Consider the following 19,916-nt stretch of genomic DNA (forward strand, 5'->3'; position numbering starts at 1 on the left):
TTAAAAAGAGAGCTATCCTGCTCCTGTGTGATAGGCTGATGTCAGCGGGAATGGCTGATTGACAGCAGGCCCTTTTAAACCTCCAGCCCAGAGGTGGCTAAAGTGCCGCTCGTTCTTAGCAGGGAGAAAATAAGAGGCTTGGTTATGTCAGGTTCGAGAATTTTCTTCACCTTCTAAATTTTATTTTCCGGGCTGCATGCGCCATACGGGGGCCCTGGGCTGTAAAAACCCTCATCCCCCCCCGGGAGTCGTTGAGAAGGAGAACAATTTATAGTGTGCAGTAAACCCTCAATTAATCATTTGCCAGCCACTGTGGCCCAGTGTAAATAGAGGTGGAAATGAATTTTCATTCTCTGCTATTTGTCTCCTGGAGTTCATCGCTTATGTTTATTAGTCATTTTTTTATGCCCCATCCTCCTGTCCCTGCCTGGTTTGGTGGAAGTGGTGGTGGTCTACTGTACGCCAGCCACGTGACCAGTCCCTACACTGCAGCCACCAAGCCCAGCCAACTGCCCACTCAGCCCAGGGCCAGATGGTGTCGTCCCCCCCCCCCACATACACACACCAAGGGCTCAGAGGACATGGGGACCGCCCATGGGAGGGGGTCTTGAGAGTCCGAGGAGCACTGTTGATTTCCTTGGGGAGACCTGGTGATTATTACACACAGCCCCTCCATACGCACAGATACATACAGACAAACACACACACACACACACACACACACACACACACACAAACACACACAAACACCCTCTAACACTGACATAGAGAGATGGCAAGAAGGAGGGATGAAAGAGACACTGACAGATGAAAGGCACCTGAGATAGCAACAGCAGTAAAAGAGGGAGAAGAGAGGGGGATGAGAAAGAGGGAGAAGAGAAGCAGAGGGGGACATACGCAGGACCAAGAGAGCAGATGGTTCATGGTTTCTCATCCATCCCCATACAACTGTTCACACTCATAAACAGATTCAATTTACATGACATGTACATACATACACACACACACACACACACACACACACACACACACACTCATACACAAACATAGCCTAGAGACACATATTCATCCAGAATGGCAAATTAAAATCTGTGATATCTGGAAGATTACCATAATGCAGTGCTGTCTGGCCCTCGTCATCCTGTGAAAAGAGAGAGAAATGTTAAGAAACCTGAGAAGAGTTCCAGACAAACAGGTCTAACTTGTAGACCCATAACACAGTAAAGGGTATATAAAACAAGCTTAAATCATAGAGACAACCATTGCTCATAGAACAATGAAAGAACCGTAGCCTTGTCAGTTGTAAAGTTGTGGCTCGCAAACTTCGCAGTTGAGAAAACTGCTTTTTACCTTTCAACTAAATTAAAAACACAATGATTTCCCCATAAAGAAGATTATGTAAAAATATTAAATACTGAGTGAACAATTAAACCTTTCAACTTGAGACTCCATAGCAGACTGAACCAGGGGAGCCAATGGCATCAGCCCACTATCCACCCCTAAGCCCTAGCTGAGCCCTCTCTGAGCCCTCTGCCACAGGTTAACACACTGTGGCCAACGGGCCAGGCAGAGCAGGCAGACCTCAGTGCTCAAAAGCCTCAGAGCGAGGGAACAAAGCCTAGGCGTCTCTCGTCATTGACCTGGGGTGAGAACGTGCTAAACGCATTACCCACGGAGGCCGTCCCATCACACAATGATCTTGGAACAAAGGAGCAGTCTGCCCTGAGCACCGCCACCGTTTGGGACAAATTCAAGTGGTGTCTATGACCGGAGCTGATATGAAGAAAAACTATATTTAGGATAGAGGTCAGCGGGGGTGTAAATCCTGTGGGCTGTGTGTGCAGGCGGCATTGGGCCGGGAGTGAAGAGGTCAGTTTAACTCTGACAGTGTATGATACGCATCATCAAGGCGGACTCGTCTCCAGCGTGCCTTTTCACCCCCTAATGATGACAAACTGCAATATTGTTGTCACCAGCTAGCCGCTGTTCAGATGGAAACAACTAGAATACCTCCAGTCACTAAGCCAACTGGCTGCTTCTTTAGAATCAGAATCACCTTTACTCGCCAATAAATAAATGTACATACCCTGAATTTGACTTAGACAATAGGTGCTGTCAGCAACAGACATTGTACAAACAGGGTCCCGTGTGGCTCAGTTGGCAGAGCATGGAGCTTGCAACGCCAGGGTTGTGGGTTCGATTCCCACGGGGGACCAGTACAGAGAAAAAAAGTATGAAAATATATGCACTCAAGTCACTTTGGATAAGAGCGTCTGCTAAATGACTTACATGTTAGAATACAGACGTCAACCTACAGAATATACAATATAAATACAGTAAACATAAAACTCTGGAGTATAGTCTGATTACAGTGGGAATACACAATTTAATTGTGAATAATGATGAGTGAGAAAGTTAGACGCACAAATATCACCCCCCAAAAAAACAATGCTAACCTCCCGTTATTGTGAGAGGTTAGCATGTCTCGGCGGTGTGATAATTGTGCGTCTAACTTTACCACTCATCATTATTCATTCAGGACTATCTGCAATCATGGTAGTGTCGACACTAAGGGAGAGTCTTCAGAAACATATCCTGTTCTTATTTACAATAAAAGTGACTCCAAAATGACACAATACATTATTTACCAATACTTTCTATTGGGCACAAAATAATCTGAAACACAAACAGCAAATGCATCAAACAAGTTTGTAGAGTCACAAGCTTGATGTAATCATTGTACGCTAGAAATATGGGACCAAGTACTACACTTTTATCCCAATAGTCACTTAATCACTTATGAAAAGTCACTTCATCAACTGCTCAGGTGACGGGCGGTTTTCATCATGATTGACCTGAACTGTCTGCCAGAGTGGAATCTTTTAAATATAAGGGCAGGTGATGATCTTACCTGCATGCTTCCTTGTTGTGTTTTTGTGTTTTGTCCCTCATCAATCTACACACAATACCCCCTAACGACAAAGCAAAAACAGGAAAAAATAAATATCACACCTACTTATTCCAGGGTTATTAATTTTTTACTACTTTCTACATTGTAGAATAATAGTGAAGCTAGTGAAGAGAAATAACACATATGGAATCATGTAGTAATGATGGTGCCACCACCATGCTTCACCGTAAGGATGGCCCCAGGTATCCTCCAGAAGTGACACTTGGCATTCAGGCCAAAGAGTTCAATCCTGGTTACATCAGACCAGAGAATCTTGTTTCTCATGGTCTGAGAGTCTTTAGGTGCCTTTGGCAAACTCAAAAGGAGTGGATTCCATCTGGCCACTCTACCATAAAGGCCTGAATGGTGGAGTGCTGCAGAGATGGTTGTCCTTCTGGAAGGTTCTCCCATCTCCACAGAGGAACTCTGGAGCTCTGTCAGAGTGACCATCGGGTTCTTGGTCACCTCCCTGACCAAGGCCCTTCTCCCCCGATTGCTCAGTTTGGTCAGGCGGCCAGCTCTAGGGAGAGTCTTGGTGGTTCCAAACTTCTTCCATTTAAGAATGAGAGAGACATTTTTTTGGTAGATCTGTGCCTCGACACAATTCTGTCTCGGAGCTCTAAGGACAATTCCTTCGACTTCATGGCTTGGTTTTTGCTCAGACATGCACTGTCATCTGGACCTTTATATAGACAGGTGTGTGCCTTTGCAAATCATGTCCAATCAATTGAATTTACCACAGGTGGACTCCAATCAAGTTGTAGAAACATCAAGGATGATCAATGGAAACAGGATGCACTGGAGCTCAATTTCGAGTCTCATAGTAAAGGGTCTGAATCCTTATGTAAATAAGGTCAGTTTTTATTATTAACAAAATGAGAAAAAATGTCCAAAGACCTGTTTTCGTTTCGTCATTGTGGGATATTGTGTGTAGACTGCTGAGCATTTAAAAAAATGTTTTAATCAATTTCAGAATAAGGCTGTAACGTAGAAAAAGGTGGAAAAAGTCAAGGGGTCTGAATACTTTCCGAATCAACTGTATGTACCCAGTATGTCCCTCAGGACCTCTGGCACTGGCCTTTTAACTATCTAAAAGCCTAGGACCAAGAGGCATGGAGAGGCGCCTTTAGTTATTATGCCCCCAGCCTCTGGAATAGCCTATTTTTTCTTCTTCTGTGAAGCACATTGTTGCATTCCATGTCGGAAATGTGCTCTATGAATAAAGCTGGACTTGATTTGAACATCAGTAAATCCTCTTTTTCTTAGCCTTTGGCCCTAGCCTATTAACCAGTGAAGACAACCATTAGTGGAACCAACCCAGTGTCAGACAAAGACTGTCGAATCATCCCAGAGCATGAGGGGGAGGGAGATCACCTACGCTGCTTGATAAAGGCTCTCTCCAACGATCCCAGAGTGAGATCCTATTGTTTCCCCTTGGCAGCACCACTTCAGGGGCCTGCTGATTCCATTAGAGAGTTCAATTCCCCCAAGATGGATAGAATACTGATGCAAATGTCCTCAACCATAAATGGATCGGGAGAGACACAGTATTTTCCTGTGGTCTGCGTCTATGGTAATGTTGAGTATTCAGTACAATGTTAGTGTTAGGTTTAATCCCACTTGATGTGCAAAGTATAAATATCAAATACACACAAAAGTACAAATCCGGACAATAAAAGAATGTCAGTGGGCAGACGCTCACACACACACACACACACACACACACGCACACGTTGGTCTATTGCCCTACGCGATAGAGGCAGAGTGGCAGATGTTTAGCGCAGAGGCAGCGAGTGGGACCTTGATGCACACAAATACATACAGGAATAATTAAACTGTAAGGGGTTTAGGTCTTAATCTGCTCCCTCCAACTAATCTGGTGTTAGTGCCGGACGGCTGGGACAGCACGGTGTGTGCAGGGTATGACAGGGAGGACACACGCAAAAGTTGCCTCATACAGTACTTAACGCAACACACACACACACACACACACACACACACACACACACACACACACACACACACACACACACACACACACACACACACACACACACACACACAATTAACACAGATTAAAAGTGTATAACATAAGTGGGCAACACATTAAGTAACTAATGCCAAACCAAACATGTAAACATAAGTTTGTATTCAAAATATATTAATTTAAAACAGACTAAAAGCATGTTTGTACATCGTAGTAAAATTAAGAGGTTTTACACACACACACAATTAACACAGATTTTGTATGTTGCCTATGTAGCAGCAGAATCCAGAAGTAGGACCCTGCAGGTTGGTGCACTACTGAGACTGACTAAAGGGTATGTTAGTGGAGGTGAGGGCCCTGCCCTTTACTAGGTTCTTTAAAGTGCTGCAGTGTGGAAGCTGGCTGGTCCTGTCTGTCTGGGAGCCAGAGGGGGGGGGTCCTCTCGCCTCTCCTCTCAGCATTTACTAATGCTCCAAGAGAGGCTTGATGGAATCAGGAGAAATTGGATTGTCTCCCATTTGCTTTTGGAAAAAGGAGGAGACTTCCTAGCTGGAGGTAGCAATTTTCTTTGTAGCTCTCCATCCCATTACAGAAGCACATCACAGCATAGCTCTTTTTAAAAATGTTACCAAAGTTTTCCTTGCGGTTTTTTAAGATTGAGAGTGGTATGCAGAGTGGTATTCCCTGCGCTGCAGGGAAATTCATAAATTCACATAAATTCACTGAAAACCTGCACTAACACACTGTTATAATAACAGTATTCCATTTTTCATATAGCCTCATTTTGACATACTAATAGCTTAATCAACGATCAAGCAACATTATGGACTATACATTCAAATCCTGTTGCTGTAGGATTATTTTACTGCGACAATATAGGTCAAATTTAAATCTTACATCTGTATGTTTGTGACTGAGTCTATCAATATGTCCATCCCTGTTTCTCTATTTGTTTGTAGAAGCCAACACCCTTGGAGGGGAGTGGTGGAATTTGCCTTCCCAGTAGCATGGGAGGAGAGGCTGCAGACAGACAGAGAGAAATAATATTGATAGACATGAAGAGAGTAAAAGGGACCATAAAACAGAGAAAGAAACATGGAAAAAAGTGAGAGAGAAAGAGATAAGAGGACGAAACGGTTACAGAACAAGGTCTTTCCAGTACACCACAGCAAAGTAGGTTTGTCTACGTGAGCCAGACATATTCCGTAGAGAAAAATGCTCTCTCAAATCCATTGCCATCTGTAGAACCTGCTGCAGCATGAGGCAACAGGCAGGGCTTGGGTTTGTGCTCTCCATGGCCAGCCATTAAAAGCTTTCTTGTTTTCATACCACAGCAATCCGGCAACTGCCCATGGCATATGGTAGGTGTGCTAAAAGCCATTGTGGGATTTTTATCCTTTAACACCATTCTCTATTCCAGCTACATCTTACTCTCTAACCGATGCCCCCATTCTCTCTCCCTCCCCCCCTCTCTCTCTACCTCCTGCACCTCTCTATCTCTCTCGCTCCACTGTCCCTGACAGCCACATTAAACAAGTGGGAAAAATTGACAAGCAATTATGATTTATGATCAATGCATGCAGCTGCAGCTGACTTGTATAATGACAATGGCGCTGGGGAGAAGGGAGAGAGAAGGGAGAGAGAAGGGAGAAAGGCTCGGCAGTCTCCAGGGCTTGCAGTGGGACTTGTAAAGGGAGCATGGATAGAACCCTCCACCATTCATATGCAGATACCATTACGATGAGCAGGTGCCATTAATCAGAGTCTCAGAAAGACAGAGGAGAACAGGCTGATCCCGGGTTATTCCAGGTCTCTGAAGACCTGCTGCTGGGTACTCTATGGTACTGCCTGTGGTCTCTATGTTACTGTGTTCCATTAAAGTAGATCACAGGACACACAGCGCACTGATGGGCTGAACAGATGTCTCCAGACCAAATACAGACACTCTACTGTTCACGTCTGTTTGAAGTTCATCACAGGAGTGGGGTTCTATACAGCCAGTGATCTTTATATGTTACGGAGCACATGAACTGGAGAAATGCGTTAAAATTATTATCCGAATATCCGTGATTTTCTTGTAAAGAGACACCAGCTTTTGTTTATCTGGTTGTATGTGTGTGTGTGCATCTGTGACTCTGCGTGTGTGAGGGAGCTGGATATCCAGAGGTAAAGGGATCAGAAGACAGTGGCACCCCTAATTGAATCTGTGCAGTGAGTGTTAACCTTGCCATTCAGCGTGTGAGCACTGCCATGCTGGTGCAAATTAGCGCTTCCCCAAAGTGTCCTTGAGGTGCCCGGGCTGCCCCTCGCCTGCCTCCGGGCTCCACAGCAGGTCACCCTGTGTGCCAATAAACCACCTCACAGGCTCTCTAAAGCACACTGTAATATTTTATACAATTCCTGGAGAAGAGGAACCAGGGAGCTCAGGGGCCTGGAGCAAATGGCCAAGACCACTCCAAGAGGTCTGATGCTCTTAACGTCCCAATCAACTGAAACCGTTCGGAAATGGATTCTTCCAACAATGTCTGCTAGGAACGATTGGGTTTCTGAAACCAAGACCGGTCTGTATTTTGGTATTCAGATTGAGGTTGATTAAAACCAGTCTGGGGTTGATTTTTAAAGGAACACAACCACAGTGTGCACCCTGCAAGAACGCAGCCAAACATGTATGTTTACCATGCTTTATGTAGTGTCAGAGGATCAAGAGATTATATTTTTCTCCACAGGTTCTCTGTAATTTTGGAGGATGGGAAAGGAAAACTCTCCCTTCTTTTCCTCCTCGTGTATACTGTACTTCTCCTCCTTCCCCGGCACCGCTCTTCCACTTTCTCGTCTCTCCCTCCCCCCTCCTCTCCCTCTGTCGCATCCCTCCTCTCCCACTGCTCTTCCACTTTCTCGTCTCTCCCTCCCCCCCTCCTCTCCCTCTGTCGCATCCCTCCTCTCCCACTGCTCTTCCACTTTCTCGTCTCTCCCTCCCCCTCCTCTCCCTCTGTCGCATCCCTCCTCTCCCACTGCTCTTCCACTTTCTCGTCTCTCCCTCCCCCTCCTCTCCCTCTGTCGCATCCCTCCTCTCCCTCCCACTCCCTCCCCCCCTCCTCTCCCTCTGTCGCATCCCTCCTCTCCCACTGCTCTTCCACTTTCTCGTCTCTCCCTCCCCCTCCCTCCCCCTCTGTCGCATCCCTCCTCTCCCACTGCTCTCCCTCCCACTCCCTCCCCCTCCTCTCCCTCTGTCGCATCCCTCCTCTCCCACTGCTCTTCCACTTTCTCGTCTCTCCCTCCCACTCCCTCCCCCTCTCTCTCTCCCCCCACTTTCTCGTCTCTCCCTCCCACTCCCTCCCCCTCTCTCTCTCCCCCACTTTCTTGTCTCTCCCTCCCACTCCCTCCCCCTCTCTCTCTCCCCCACTTTCTTGTCTCTCCCTCCCACTCCCTCCCCCTCTCCCTCTCCCCCACTTTCTTGTCTCTCCCTCCCACTCCCTCCCCCACTTTCTTGTCTCTCCCTCCCACTCCCTCCCCCTCTCCCTCACTTTCTCGTCTCTCCCTCCCACTCCCTCCCCCACTCTCTCTCCCCCTCCTCCACTTTCTCGTCTCCCACCCTCCTCTCCCACCGCTCTTGCTTGCTCCCGAGGGACTCGGCAGAATCCATTAGCATGGGGGAGAGTGGCAGGGAATTAACATTGGTGTGCTCCAAGTCGAGTGGATCATCAATGATGTTTAAAAAGAAATATATAAAATAAATAAATACATAAGAGTGTAATATGAAAATCAATGGCCAGGCAGCAGGCATTTGGGAGAGAGGCCCATAAAGTGGGGTTGACTACTAACTGGACCCTGAAGAGGAAAACAGTCACTTTGTTTTCTCGCTTTCCATCAGTAAGCAGCTGAGGACAGCTTTAATGCTCAGCGCAATTTATGTGGATTAAATAAATTGTTGAGTGTACAAATTGTGAGAAGCCAATAAGAAAGGTAGTTACAACACTAACTGCAAAGAGGGACTTTTCTTCTTACCTGGAGGAATATGAGTCACGTAGCTACTTCTTTACATGGTGCGTCATACAATAAATCTACATCTGTGCATTATCCTATTGGGACTTTTAAAAATGGTGGTGTCGGCCATTTTACTTTCATTTAAACATGTGCCATATAACCTCTGCTAGCATGTATAAATGTCAAATGTACTGTATGAGTGGTGTAATTTCACTCTGTACGTCTGTGTGTGGCTGAGCAGAGACGTTCTGTAGTAGGGTTGCTAATGCAGAAGTCCTATTAGAAATAACATTGTGATACCCTATCAAAAGTAAACTGTTGCTTATTAAAACTCCTATGATTCCCTTCTGTCAAACTGAGTTTCTGTAGACCCCTCCTCTTTTATTAAAACTCCTATGATTCCCTTCTGTCAAACGGAGTTTCTGTAGACCCCTCCTCTTTTATTAAAACTCCTATGATTCCCTTCTGTCAAACGGAGTTTCTGTAGACCCCTCCTCTTTTATTAAAACTCCTATGATTCCCTTCTGTCAAACTGAGTTTCTGTAGACCCCTCCTTTTTATTAAAACTCCTATGATTCCCTTCTGTCAAACTGAGTTTCTGTAGACCCCTCCTCTTTTATTAAAACTCCTATGATTCCCTTCTGTCAAACTGAGTTTCTGTAGACCCCTCCTCTTTTATTAAAACTCCTATGATTCCCTTCTGTCAAACTGAGTTTCTGTAGACCCCTCTTTTATTAAAACTCCTATGATTCCCTTCTGTCAAACTGAGTTTCTGTAGACCCCTCCTCTTTTATTAAAACTCCTATGATTCCCTTCTGTCAAACTGAGTTTCTGTAGACCCCTCCTCTTTTATTAAAACTCCTATGATTCCCTTCTGTCAAACTGAGTTTCTGTAGACCCCTCCTCTTTTATTAAAACTCCTATGATTCCCTTCTGTCAAACGGAGTTTCTGTAGACCCCTCCTCTTTTATTAAAACTCCTATGATTCCCTTCTGTCAAACGGAGTTTCTGTAGACCCCTCCTCTTTTATTAAAACTCCTATGATTCCCTTCTGTCAAACGGAGTTTCTGTAGACCCCTCCTCTTTTATTAAAAAAAGCACACGCACAAAAACATGTGCTTCCACAAAACAGGGCAATTACCTTTCGCCAAGGTAAAGAAAACATATCCACCCCCAGCCACTAAAAAAGGCCTGAGTGAGTACTGAGCAGTGGCTTGGGAGCGGGTGCAGATTGGAAACGCTGGGGCGATTCATTACAGTTTGTCAATGGCCCTATTAAAAGAGAGGAAGCAGGGCTGGCTTTCTGAAATATCTGTATTAATGTGTGCACTGAGCCGTGGGTGTGTGACCTGTGTGCTGTAGCTGGGCAGTGCAGACGAGATTTATTCCTGCCTATGCGGGAACACTGCCATTCTCACACAGCAGGCAACGGGCCACCCTTCCCTCCCCCCACACACACACCGTTAAACTTATGACGAATTCCGTTAGATATTTGTTATGACTCCGATGACTGAGCCATTTGTTATGGGAGGCCGTGCTGGGAAGGGGGAGGGATACAAACCTGTAATAATGCTCCTGCCGTAGAATTTCAATCAGCTGCTGTTGTTCCTGTGTGTGTGTGTGTGTGTGTGTGTTTACTAGTTTAATAACCAAGGCGTGACACTGAGGTGGAGGACAGAGATGAGAATGTGCAGTACACACTGGCCTGTATTGCTCTGATAAAACAGACCATGGCTTTGGACAGACCAGGAACATAGCTCCAATCTCACGTCGATACGCTACAGTTCAGCCAAACACAGGTAAGGGTACAAAGCTGTGACATTTCTAATCACAACACATATCAAATCCACACAGAATGGCATTGCCACTAACTAGGACGATGCAGCAAACATTTAATAAGCCAAATAGTAAAACACAGTTGACTTACTGGGAGAGAAGAGTTGTTCACAATAAGACACTAGGAGAATGTCAATATTGCCAGTATACAGTACTTAAAGCCACTGCCTGAGGCTTCTGTGCAAGACATAATCCCTTGTCTTAGAGCCTTGAATTAAACTGGATTGAGTCTGTACTGTAAAGAGACCCCTGACATCAGGAACCTACGAAGGATAGCTATACACAGTGCCTTCAGAACGTTTTCACTGCATTTCACTTTTCCACATGTCGTTATGTTACAGTTAGAATTTCAAATGGATTAAACTCAGACTTTGTGTCACTGGCCTACATGTAGAATTACGTTTCAAAATCATTTTTAAAAAGTTGAAATGTCTTGAGTCAACTCCTTTGTTATAAAAAGCCTAAATAATTTCAGGACTAAAAATGTGCTTAACAAAGTCACATAATAAGTTGCATAGACTCGCTCTGTGTGCAATAATAGCGTTTAGCATTTTTTAATGACTACCTCATCTCTGTACCCCAGACATACAATTATCTGTGAGGTCCCTCGAGCAGTGAATTTCAAACACAGATTCAACCACAAAGATCAGGGAGGTTTTCCAACGCCTCGCAAAGAAGTCCACCTATTGGTAGATGGGTAAAAATAAAAAGACACTGAATATCCCTTTGAGCATGGCGGTTATTAATGAATTAGACTTTGGATGGTGTATCAATAAACCTAGCCACTAAAGATACAGGTGTCCTTCCTAACTCCATTGCCAGAGAGGAAGGAAACCACTCAGGCATTTCACCATGAAAGCCAACGGTGACTTTAAAATAGTTACAGAGTTTAATGGCTGTGATAGGAGAAAACTGAGGATGGATCAACAACATTGAAGTTACTCCACGATACTAACCTAATTGACAGAGTAAAAGAAGGAAGCCTGTACAGAAAATAAATATTTCAAAACATACGTCCTGTTTGCAACAAGGCACTAAAGTAAGACTGCATAAAATGTGGCAAAGAAATTAAACTTTATGTCCTGAATACAAAGCATTATGATTGGGGCAAATCCAATACAACACATTACTGAGTACCACTCTCCATATTTTTAAGCATGGTGGTGGCTGCATCATGTTATGGGTATGCTTGTCATCGGCAAGGACTTAGGGAGTTTTTTAGGATAAAAAAGAAAAGGAATAGAGCTAAGCACAGACAAAATTCCAGAGGAAAACCTGGTTCAGTCTGCTTTCCAACAGACAAGGGAGGCAAATTCACCTGTCAGCAGGACAATAACTTAAAACACAAGGCCAAATATACACTGAGTGTACAAAACATTCGAAACACCTTCCTAATATTGAGTTGCTCCCCCTTTTGCTCTCAGAAGAGCCCCAATTTGTCAGGGTATGGACTCTACAAGGTGTCAAAAGAATTCTACAGGGATGCTGTCCCATGTTGACTCCAATGCTTCCCATAGTTGTGTCAGGTTGGCTGGATGTCTTGATACACATGGGAAACGGTTGAGCGTGAAAAACCCAACAGTGTTGCAGTTCTTGACACAGTCAAACCGGTGCGCCTGCAGCCTACTATCATACGCCGATCAAAGGCACTTAAATCGTTCGTCTTGCCCATTCACCCTCTGAATGGCACATATACACAACCCATATCTCAATTGCCTTTAACACGACTCCTCCCCTACAGCTACACTGATTGAAGTGGATTTAACAAGTGACATCAATAAGGGATCATAGCTTTCCTGGTCAGTCTATGTTATGGGAAGAATAGGTGTCTAATGTTTCGTACACCTGCTTACCAAAACATCATTAAATGTTCCTTAGTGGCCTATTCACAGTTGACTTAAATTGTCTTGAAAATCTATGGCGAGACTTGAAAATCGCTGTCTAGCAAAGATCAACAACCAACTTGACAGAGCTTGAAGATTATTAAAAATAATAATGTGCAAATATTGTACAATCCAGATGCGCAAAGCTATTAGAGACTTACCCAGAGAGACTCACAGCTCCAAATCGCTGCCAAAGATTATTCTTACATGTATTAGGTCAGGGGTGTGAATGAGATATGCATTTCATTTTCAATAAATTTGCTAAAATTTCTAAAAATATGTTTTTACTGTCATTATGGGGTAATGTGTGTAAATTGGTGCTAAAAAAAAATTTCATCCATTTTTAATTTAGGTGAAATATGGAATAAGTCAAGGGGTGTAAATACACACAACAGCTATAGCATAACATGTCTGTGTTATGGTCTGAGAAGGTTTTTCTTGTCTTCACACAACTCAACAAACTGCCATGGTCCCCATTTAAACAAGCACCCACATAGACACTGAACACCCAGGCCATGGGGACACTTAAGCACTTAGCAAATATGTCATTTCTCCTCACATCAATATCAAATCAATGTGCTTATTTTCTAAGAGGTCGTTCATAAAAAATATATAAACTTATGGTATCACAAATCAAACACACACACAGCCCTTGTTGTCGACGTTCACGCTAACCTGCCACTCAGCAGTCAATACAAAATCAAAAAGAGAGTTGTAGTAGAGTAGTCTAATGTGAATGTCTATATTTCACAGTAACAACTACCTAAACTAGTTCCATAGTCTCTCCCAGGCAGTTGCAGTCAACAGTGGAGAAACCCCCATCTAAGAGACATGACACCAACATTGAGTCGCCCCGCCGTTCCTCGGTCCCCTCTGCCCTGTGATGCCTGTCTGTCTGTCCCACATAATGCGTGGCCATGAACTAGTTGTAGCCCAGCCAGATATTTATTACTATTGATCTACCTGGTCCCAGCCAGAGACTTCTGTTCTCTCGGCTCGAGGCTTTGACCTCAATTAAGTTATGAATTTCAATCTGATAGACTGCAAGCGTTTTAGCCCGGCGTGGCCGAGGCCGGGAGTGGATGAATTAGAATCAGCGGTGCTGGGAGTCACCCTCTGCGCCTCATGGATCATGTTGTTTTAATAAAAAGTAAAGAGCCACACACACACAGGCATATAGTGACAGGGACAGCCACTGTCACAAAGCACATGCCGAGGACAGGACAGGACAGGAGATTCTGTCTGGAGATTTTTTAACAAACACAAACTGAATTTACTCCCTGCCAAAAACAACTGCAGCTTTGTCCACTTCATCGCACTGTGCTCTTCCTCCTGCCCCTTCTCCACCTCCCTCTACCTTTTTGTCTCTTTCTCTTCAAACTGTTTCTTTCTGTGATTGTCTTTTGCTTCACCTGCACCTTCGCACCCTTTCTCTGAGATTACATCTGCCCAATTCCGAACCTCCCACATTGTTTACATGTTTCCGCTCTCCAATCGGCCAAACCTAAGTCTTAAATTGTGTTTTTGTTGCTACCTGCAAATCCCATCACAGCCCATTCCCCAGCCGGCCAGCCCCCAGCCAGATTGCTGCTTGTTTGTTTGACACAAATTCCCAACAAGGAGGCCAGGATGTCTGAGCTTTCACCAATGAAAAGTCCTCTCAGGGTCTTATTTACTGTGCACTTAGCGGTGGGTGTAATTGTGGATTATTGGGTCTGGACTCACACAGTGTCCATGGGGAGGGAGAGGAGACAGAGGGAGGCAGGGACTGGGAAGTGTGAGGAGCCCGAGGCAGGGTCATGACCTCAGGGTGGTAGGGGTTGCATAGGTCACAGCCAGGGGGGGGCTGCAGGTGAAACTGGTGCTCTTGTCTGGACAAAGGCCTTGGTCACAGTCTTATGGAGGAAACACTTACTCAATAACACACACAAACACACACACGGCTGTGAATGTAATTGAAATAAAAATTCCTTTGTAAATGGATTAAGCTGTGCCCCATATAATATCTGAATAATAATCATCATGTTTATCTCTCCTCACATAAATGCAATTTTGAGGATATGTTCCTTTATTACAATGCTGTGCACTGTCAGCTCACATGAAATAACTGAGTGACGCTTCTGACTACAAACATGGACCTACTTCACACAAAGCTCCAGTTTTGCCATCCGACCCAGTTTCTGGGGTTAATTTGATAAAGAGCAGTAGAGAAGCAGTGAAATGGTGGTTATGGGCCAGAGTCTGGCATGCCATTCTGGAGATGACAGGTGGCATATCGTTGATCTGGGTATTCATGGCCAGAGCTACCCATTGTAGTCCATTCTGATCCTGGATTAGAATCAAACAGCCCATAATGCAGGTTACCAGGTTCGGACATCCACTGAAACAATCAGTTGATTAATTTCCAACAATTTTCACTGAGCAAATAATATATCTATTTTTTTCATCAACAAATTAAATATAAATCATTTGTATCTTTATTTAACGGCAGTTGGCAGAGGTCACGGCAGATTACCAGGACATCAAATACACAACAAACCCAAAACCCCTCAACACAGACAAAAGAACTGTGAGGAGGTAAAATGGAGAGTTTTCACATTCATGTGACCATTTACAATTTCCATTCTGTAGCCCTTTCCACTCACAGCCTGTCATCTCGTAAACTGTATGAAAATGGCAGATTTGGGCACTGATAAACCCCTTAATTGGAATGCAGTGGCTGTACAGTAACATGCTATACATGATGTTAGGCCTCAGGCTCTGAGCTTCACAGTGCTGCATTGGTTTTGACTACCAGCCGTTCTGAACTTGAGCACCGCACGCGACAGGAAGTTAGTTGCCTGAGTGACAATCCGTTTTTTGTTGTCTAAGTAAGTGAGGGATTAAGAGGACTTTATGTATTTTGAAGGATGAGACGTTGAGGATTATAAATAAAAAACCTTGTTGATGTCATACAATCAAGCCAAACACAAAAGTCCAAATGTGCACTTCACATTTCCATATCATAAAACTCATGTCATATACAGTGTCAACGTTTATGATCACTATGTTTGATGTACAGTTACAAGATGACATGGCATCATACCTTGGGTTATTCTGAACAGAATGAGCTTGTTTGTCTACTGTAGAGAAAGTGCAGTGCAGCAGAACACCTGAATGCACCCATGACTCCTTTCAATGTGCACCAAAAACCAACAATCTATTTCAGTGGTTGGAATCGGTTCAGGGAACAGAACCAAAAACCGTGAAATTTTTCTTCTTCAGGGAACAGAAACAAAAGTGATCTATACTGTCCCAGAACATAACCATTGTTTTAAAAGCATGGTTATAGATATTTTCCATTACAGGCATTTATTTCTAGTCCAACAACAAAACGCAACATAGCACCTATACCAAGCCCTCTGTCACTCAGCAACTTTTTCCAGTGTCTGCCTGCAAGCTGAAAATCTTTGCCTGTGCAGGCTACCTCCCCCTCCCCCCTAGGATACTTGATTGGGAGAGAGATTTTCGATTAACTTTTTTCAATGCTAGTTAAGGATACTATAGGCCTAGATATCACGTTTCATGTTGGATTTATTAAGTACAAAGACGTGTTTTTAATTGTGGTGCCTCTGTGCACACACAAGCTTGTTAGCTAGCTCAAACGTGTTAGCTAGCTAGCTCAAAGGACATTGAAAGTTCCTCCATAGAATCATGCATGTCATAACAAGATGCCCATGCTTCAAGCCTCTCTCCCCACCGACACAATTTCAGTTGCATCTTGCACCATGGGCTATACTTATCTGTCCATCACGCATGTAAACAACTAGCTTACCTGCCCTAGCCACACTGACTGGTAAAGTCATTCAAATGAGCTAAAGGTTAAAAAAAACAGTTGATTTTACAGGTTAAAAAAAAGGAACAATATGAACCGGTAATTTTGGGGGGTTCGAACTGGTTCAGAAATGTATTTTGCTGGTCGGAACAGTGGAACGAAACAAAAAAAAATGGTTCTGTTCAGAACGAAACGATTGGGAAATTATTTTGGTTACAACCCCTGATCCGGTTTACCTAAATTGCATTTTGAAAGCTTAACACTGTAATATTGTATTTTATAACCTAGCAAGTCATGTTGGCAATAGAACAAGCTTCCAGATGATTCCCACCTGACCCCGAATGTGATTTATAATGGACTGTTTTTCGATTGCGTAATGAACAACAGTAATTGTGTGAAGGCGGGGATAGAGGGTTGTGTTGTAAACAAAACAATTATAAGTGTCCTTGCTCTAATTCCTCAACGGCACATCTAGGATAGCTAAAAAAAAAGCACCTTATAGTTGAAGACTTCTTTTTGAGTCATAAAAGTGGATTGAAATTTGTGCACACTTTGGAGTGGTGTGTGGCCACTTGGAGAGACCAGTTAGACCTCTCAATCAAACCTTAGTACTTTTGTTACTGAATGTATCCAGAGTATTTTCAGATGTTGTATCCAGTCTTGTGTCAGGTGAACTGTTGTGTCCTCACCTTTGGTCTAATAATTTTGCATAGACATTTTAGTCATTCAGCCAACAGTCTTCATCAGAGTGACTTAAGCCATGTTCAGTTTGAAATGACTCAAATCCCATTTTTGGCATATCCGATTTGAATCTGTTCTTTTTCCTGTAGTACGAACAGCCAAATTCCGTCACACGGAATCGGATATTTCAAGCCACATTCCAAGCCACCTTCGTAGGTGGTTTGAAATCAGATACAAATCTAATCCCTGGCCATGCGACTTGTGTTTTAACAGTCAAATTTTATTGATTTGCCCTCAAGTGGTTTTTGGACTATTAATTGGGCATATCTTGTTGCTTAGTCACTTTAACCATATCAACATGTACATACTACCTCAATCAACCTGACTAACCGGTGTCTGTATGTAGCCTCGTAACTGTTATTCTTCACTGTTGTTTTATTTCTTTACTTACCCATTGTTCACCTAACACCTTTTTTGCACTATTGGTTAGAGCCTGTAAGTAAGATTTTCACTGTAAGGTGTACACCTGCTTGTATTCGGCGCACGTGACAAACTTTGATTTGATAGATACTCTGTTGACAGTTTGACAATAACATGTGGTAGCTAACTATCTTGTTAACAGTTTACAAACAAATTAGCGAATGTGCTAGAAAGCAAAATAGCTACCAAGCTAGCTAGGTAGTTGACTGCTGTGGCTAGCCCAAAAAATAACTTATTTTGAAAGTTGCGTCATCTTATCCTTGAGGTGTTAAAAGTGTTCTTACACTATGATTTTGAACATTCAAGGCAACTGGGAAATATCCATGGCAGGTATTGTTGTCACCTCAGCATGCTACATAACTTCTGAGTGATAGGAAGCACGAGCACCACCAATCAGTCTACACCACTGTGCAAACACCCATCCTTACTATGACAACTAGCGTAGCCATGTCAGCAAATGACTGCTGTCTGAACACACCAATCCAATTTGGTCACTTGTAACTTGCTGTTTGGACAGTCAGTATTAGAAGACAAAACTGAGCATTAAAACCTGCAGTGTGAACAAGGCTTTACAGGAGCAATTAGGGTTAAGCTTGTTCATGGGCATATTTCAGTTACTGGCCCAATGCTCTAACCGCTAGGCTACCTGCTGCCCATTTTCCAATACTGTTAAAACCGTTCCCTTTCAATTGTTACCATTGTTATGCATATGCTTTTCCTATTTTATCTGTAAAAAAAACATTTCAATTTAACTCTATCCTTGTACAGTAGGCCAATTCCCCTGAGTCTAAAAGGTTTAAAAGCATAGCATCTAAGGCATTTAGTCTAGTTCAGCATGGCCAGAAAGTGACTGAAAACAGCAAACTAATAGAATCTAATGAGAAGTAGCAGGCTTCATATCTCTATCAATTCCCAGTTCTGTGGGGTTTACATTGTATAATAACTATGCAGAGACCGTTGCATGATTTAGCTAGCCGTATTTCCTTTCGGACACCCATGCCCTCCCTCAGGCAGCTGACTGGGTACCGCAAAACATAGGCAGAGAAGGAGATGGGCCGTAGGGGTTTCCGATGACCCGAGGGACTGCCGAGTGACCTCTCACACTAGGCCTTAACGACAACTGTCTGCCATTCAACTGCAGTTACTGGTACCTACACGCAGAAATAGTACATGCATGTGTATAGTTATATTGTACACACTCTCCTGGAGCAAGTATCTGAAATTAATCTGAGATGCCAGAGATGTACAGGGATTAGATTTGACCACCTTCAACCACTTATTACAAATGTATTTTTTGCTGTTACTGTAACTACTGCTACGGTTCATAAATGTAGGCTAAATACAGTACATGGGGGGCTTTAGAGAGAGGCTTCACTTCTCTGTAATTACAACGCAGAATTTAACATGCCTCCAAATAAGTAGTCATTTTTTCTTGTTAAACCATGACCATAGTAACTGCTAGGCAGACCAAGATGATGATTATAAGCCAGCGCTCTGGTTTTCATTCACACCAAAAAGGTTCAGGGCCACAAAAAGAAAGTAATTTGCAAGTGTTCTGATTATATGGGTTGTATAATGCAAACAATTTACCTGATTACTCCCAATTGATTTGTTTTACTGTGGGGTGGTAAAGCCCCTGGCTCCACAACTGTATGCACAACAGCATTCATTTCCCGATGCATCACTCAGCCAGCTTAAGACAAAGCCAAAGCTCCCTGCCTGCCTCTAAACCGGAATGGTGTTCAGGGTTTTTCTCCACAGCCAGGTCACTAAGCAAAGTATACCTGCTTACTGCGTCGGATAAACCCAATGGGATTTGTCGATATCACAAAACGAATTAAAGTAGACCTGCTCAGAGGGATCGAGGGATAGGAAGTGTGTCACTGGGCCTATAGCCTACTCTCATCAGCCACAGGTACTGAGCCTCCACGGATACAGAGGATTGGCTATGTGGTGTGTTAGTGATGTAGACTGTAGGTGTGTTTAGGATGTGTGCTTGGCTGTTGAAGGCTAGTGAGTGACAGAGAATTCTGTGTCATGCGCCTTTTAACACAATTGTGAATCTCACAGAAATCTTTAAATCCCCTAAAATATCTGTCCCTGTGACATCTGCGTCGAGTGCCACTTGACCCCTAACCCCAGTTTTTTTGGTGTGTGTGCAGGGTTCAACATTAACGCGTGTACTCTTCTCCGAGACAAGTATTCAAAAAAATAGTAGGACAAGAAGAATATAGATTTAAGTTGTCTGAACGGACAAGATCAAATAAAAAATAATAATTCACAATTATCATACAAATACTC

General features: G+C 43.5%; 1 protein-coding gene across 1 annotated transcript in view; it reads right to left on the minus strand.

The window, feature by feature from the left end:
* LOC112248272 (acyl-CoA-binding domain-containing protein 6) overlaps positions 1–19,916 on the minus strand; it is a 34,473-nt gene that overhangs the window by 1,335 nt on the left and 13,222 nt on the right. The window contains exon 7 of the mRNA XM_024417169.2: positions 1,111–1,141. Coding sequence (XP_024272937.1) covers positions 1,111–1,141 — 31 coding nt within the window. The remainder of the gene's footprint in view (positions 1–1,110; positions 1,142–19,916) is intronic.

Source organism: Oncorhynchus tshawytscha, linkage group LG01 (assembly GCF_018296145.1).
Source record: "Oncorhynchus tshawytscha isolate Ot180627B linkage group LG01, Otsh_v2.0, whole genome shotgun sequence".
In the NCBI taxonomy this organism is placed as follows: Eukaryota; Metazoa; Chordata; class Actinopteri; order Salmoniformes; family Salmonidae; genus Oncorhynchus; species Oncorhynchus tshawytscha.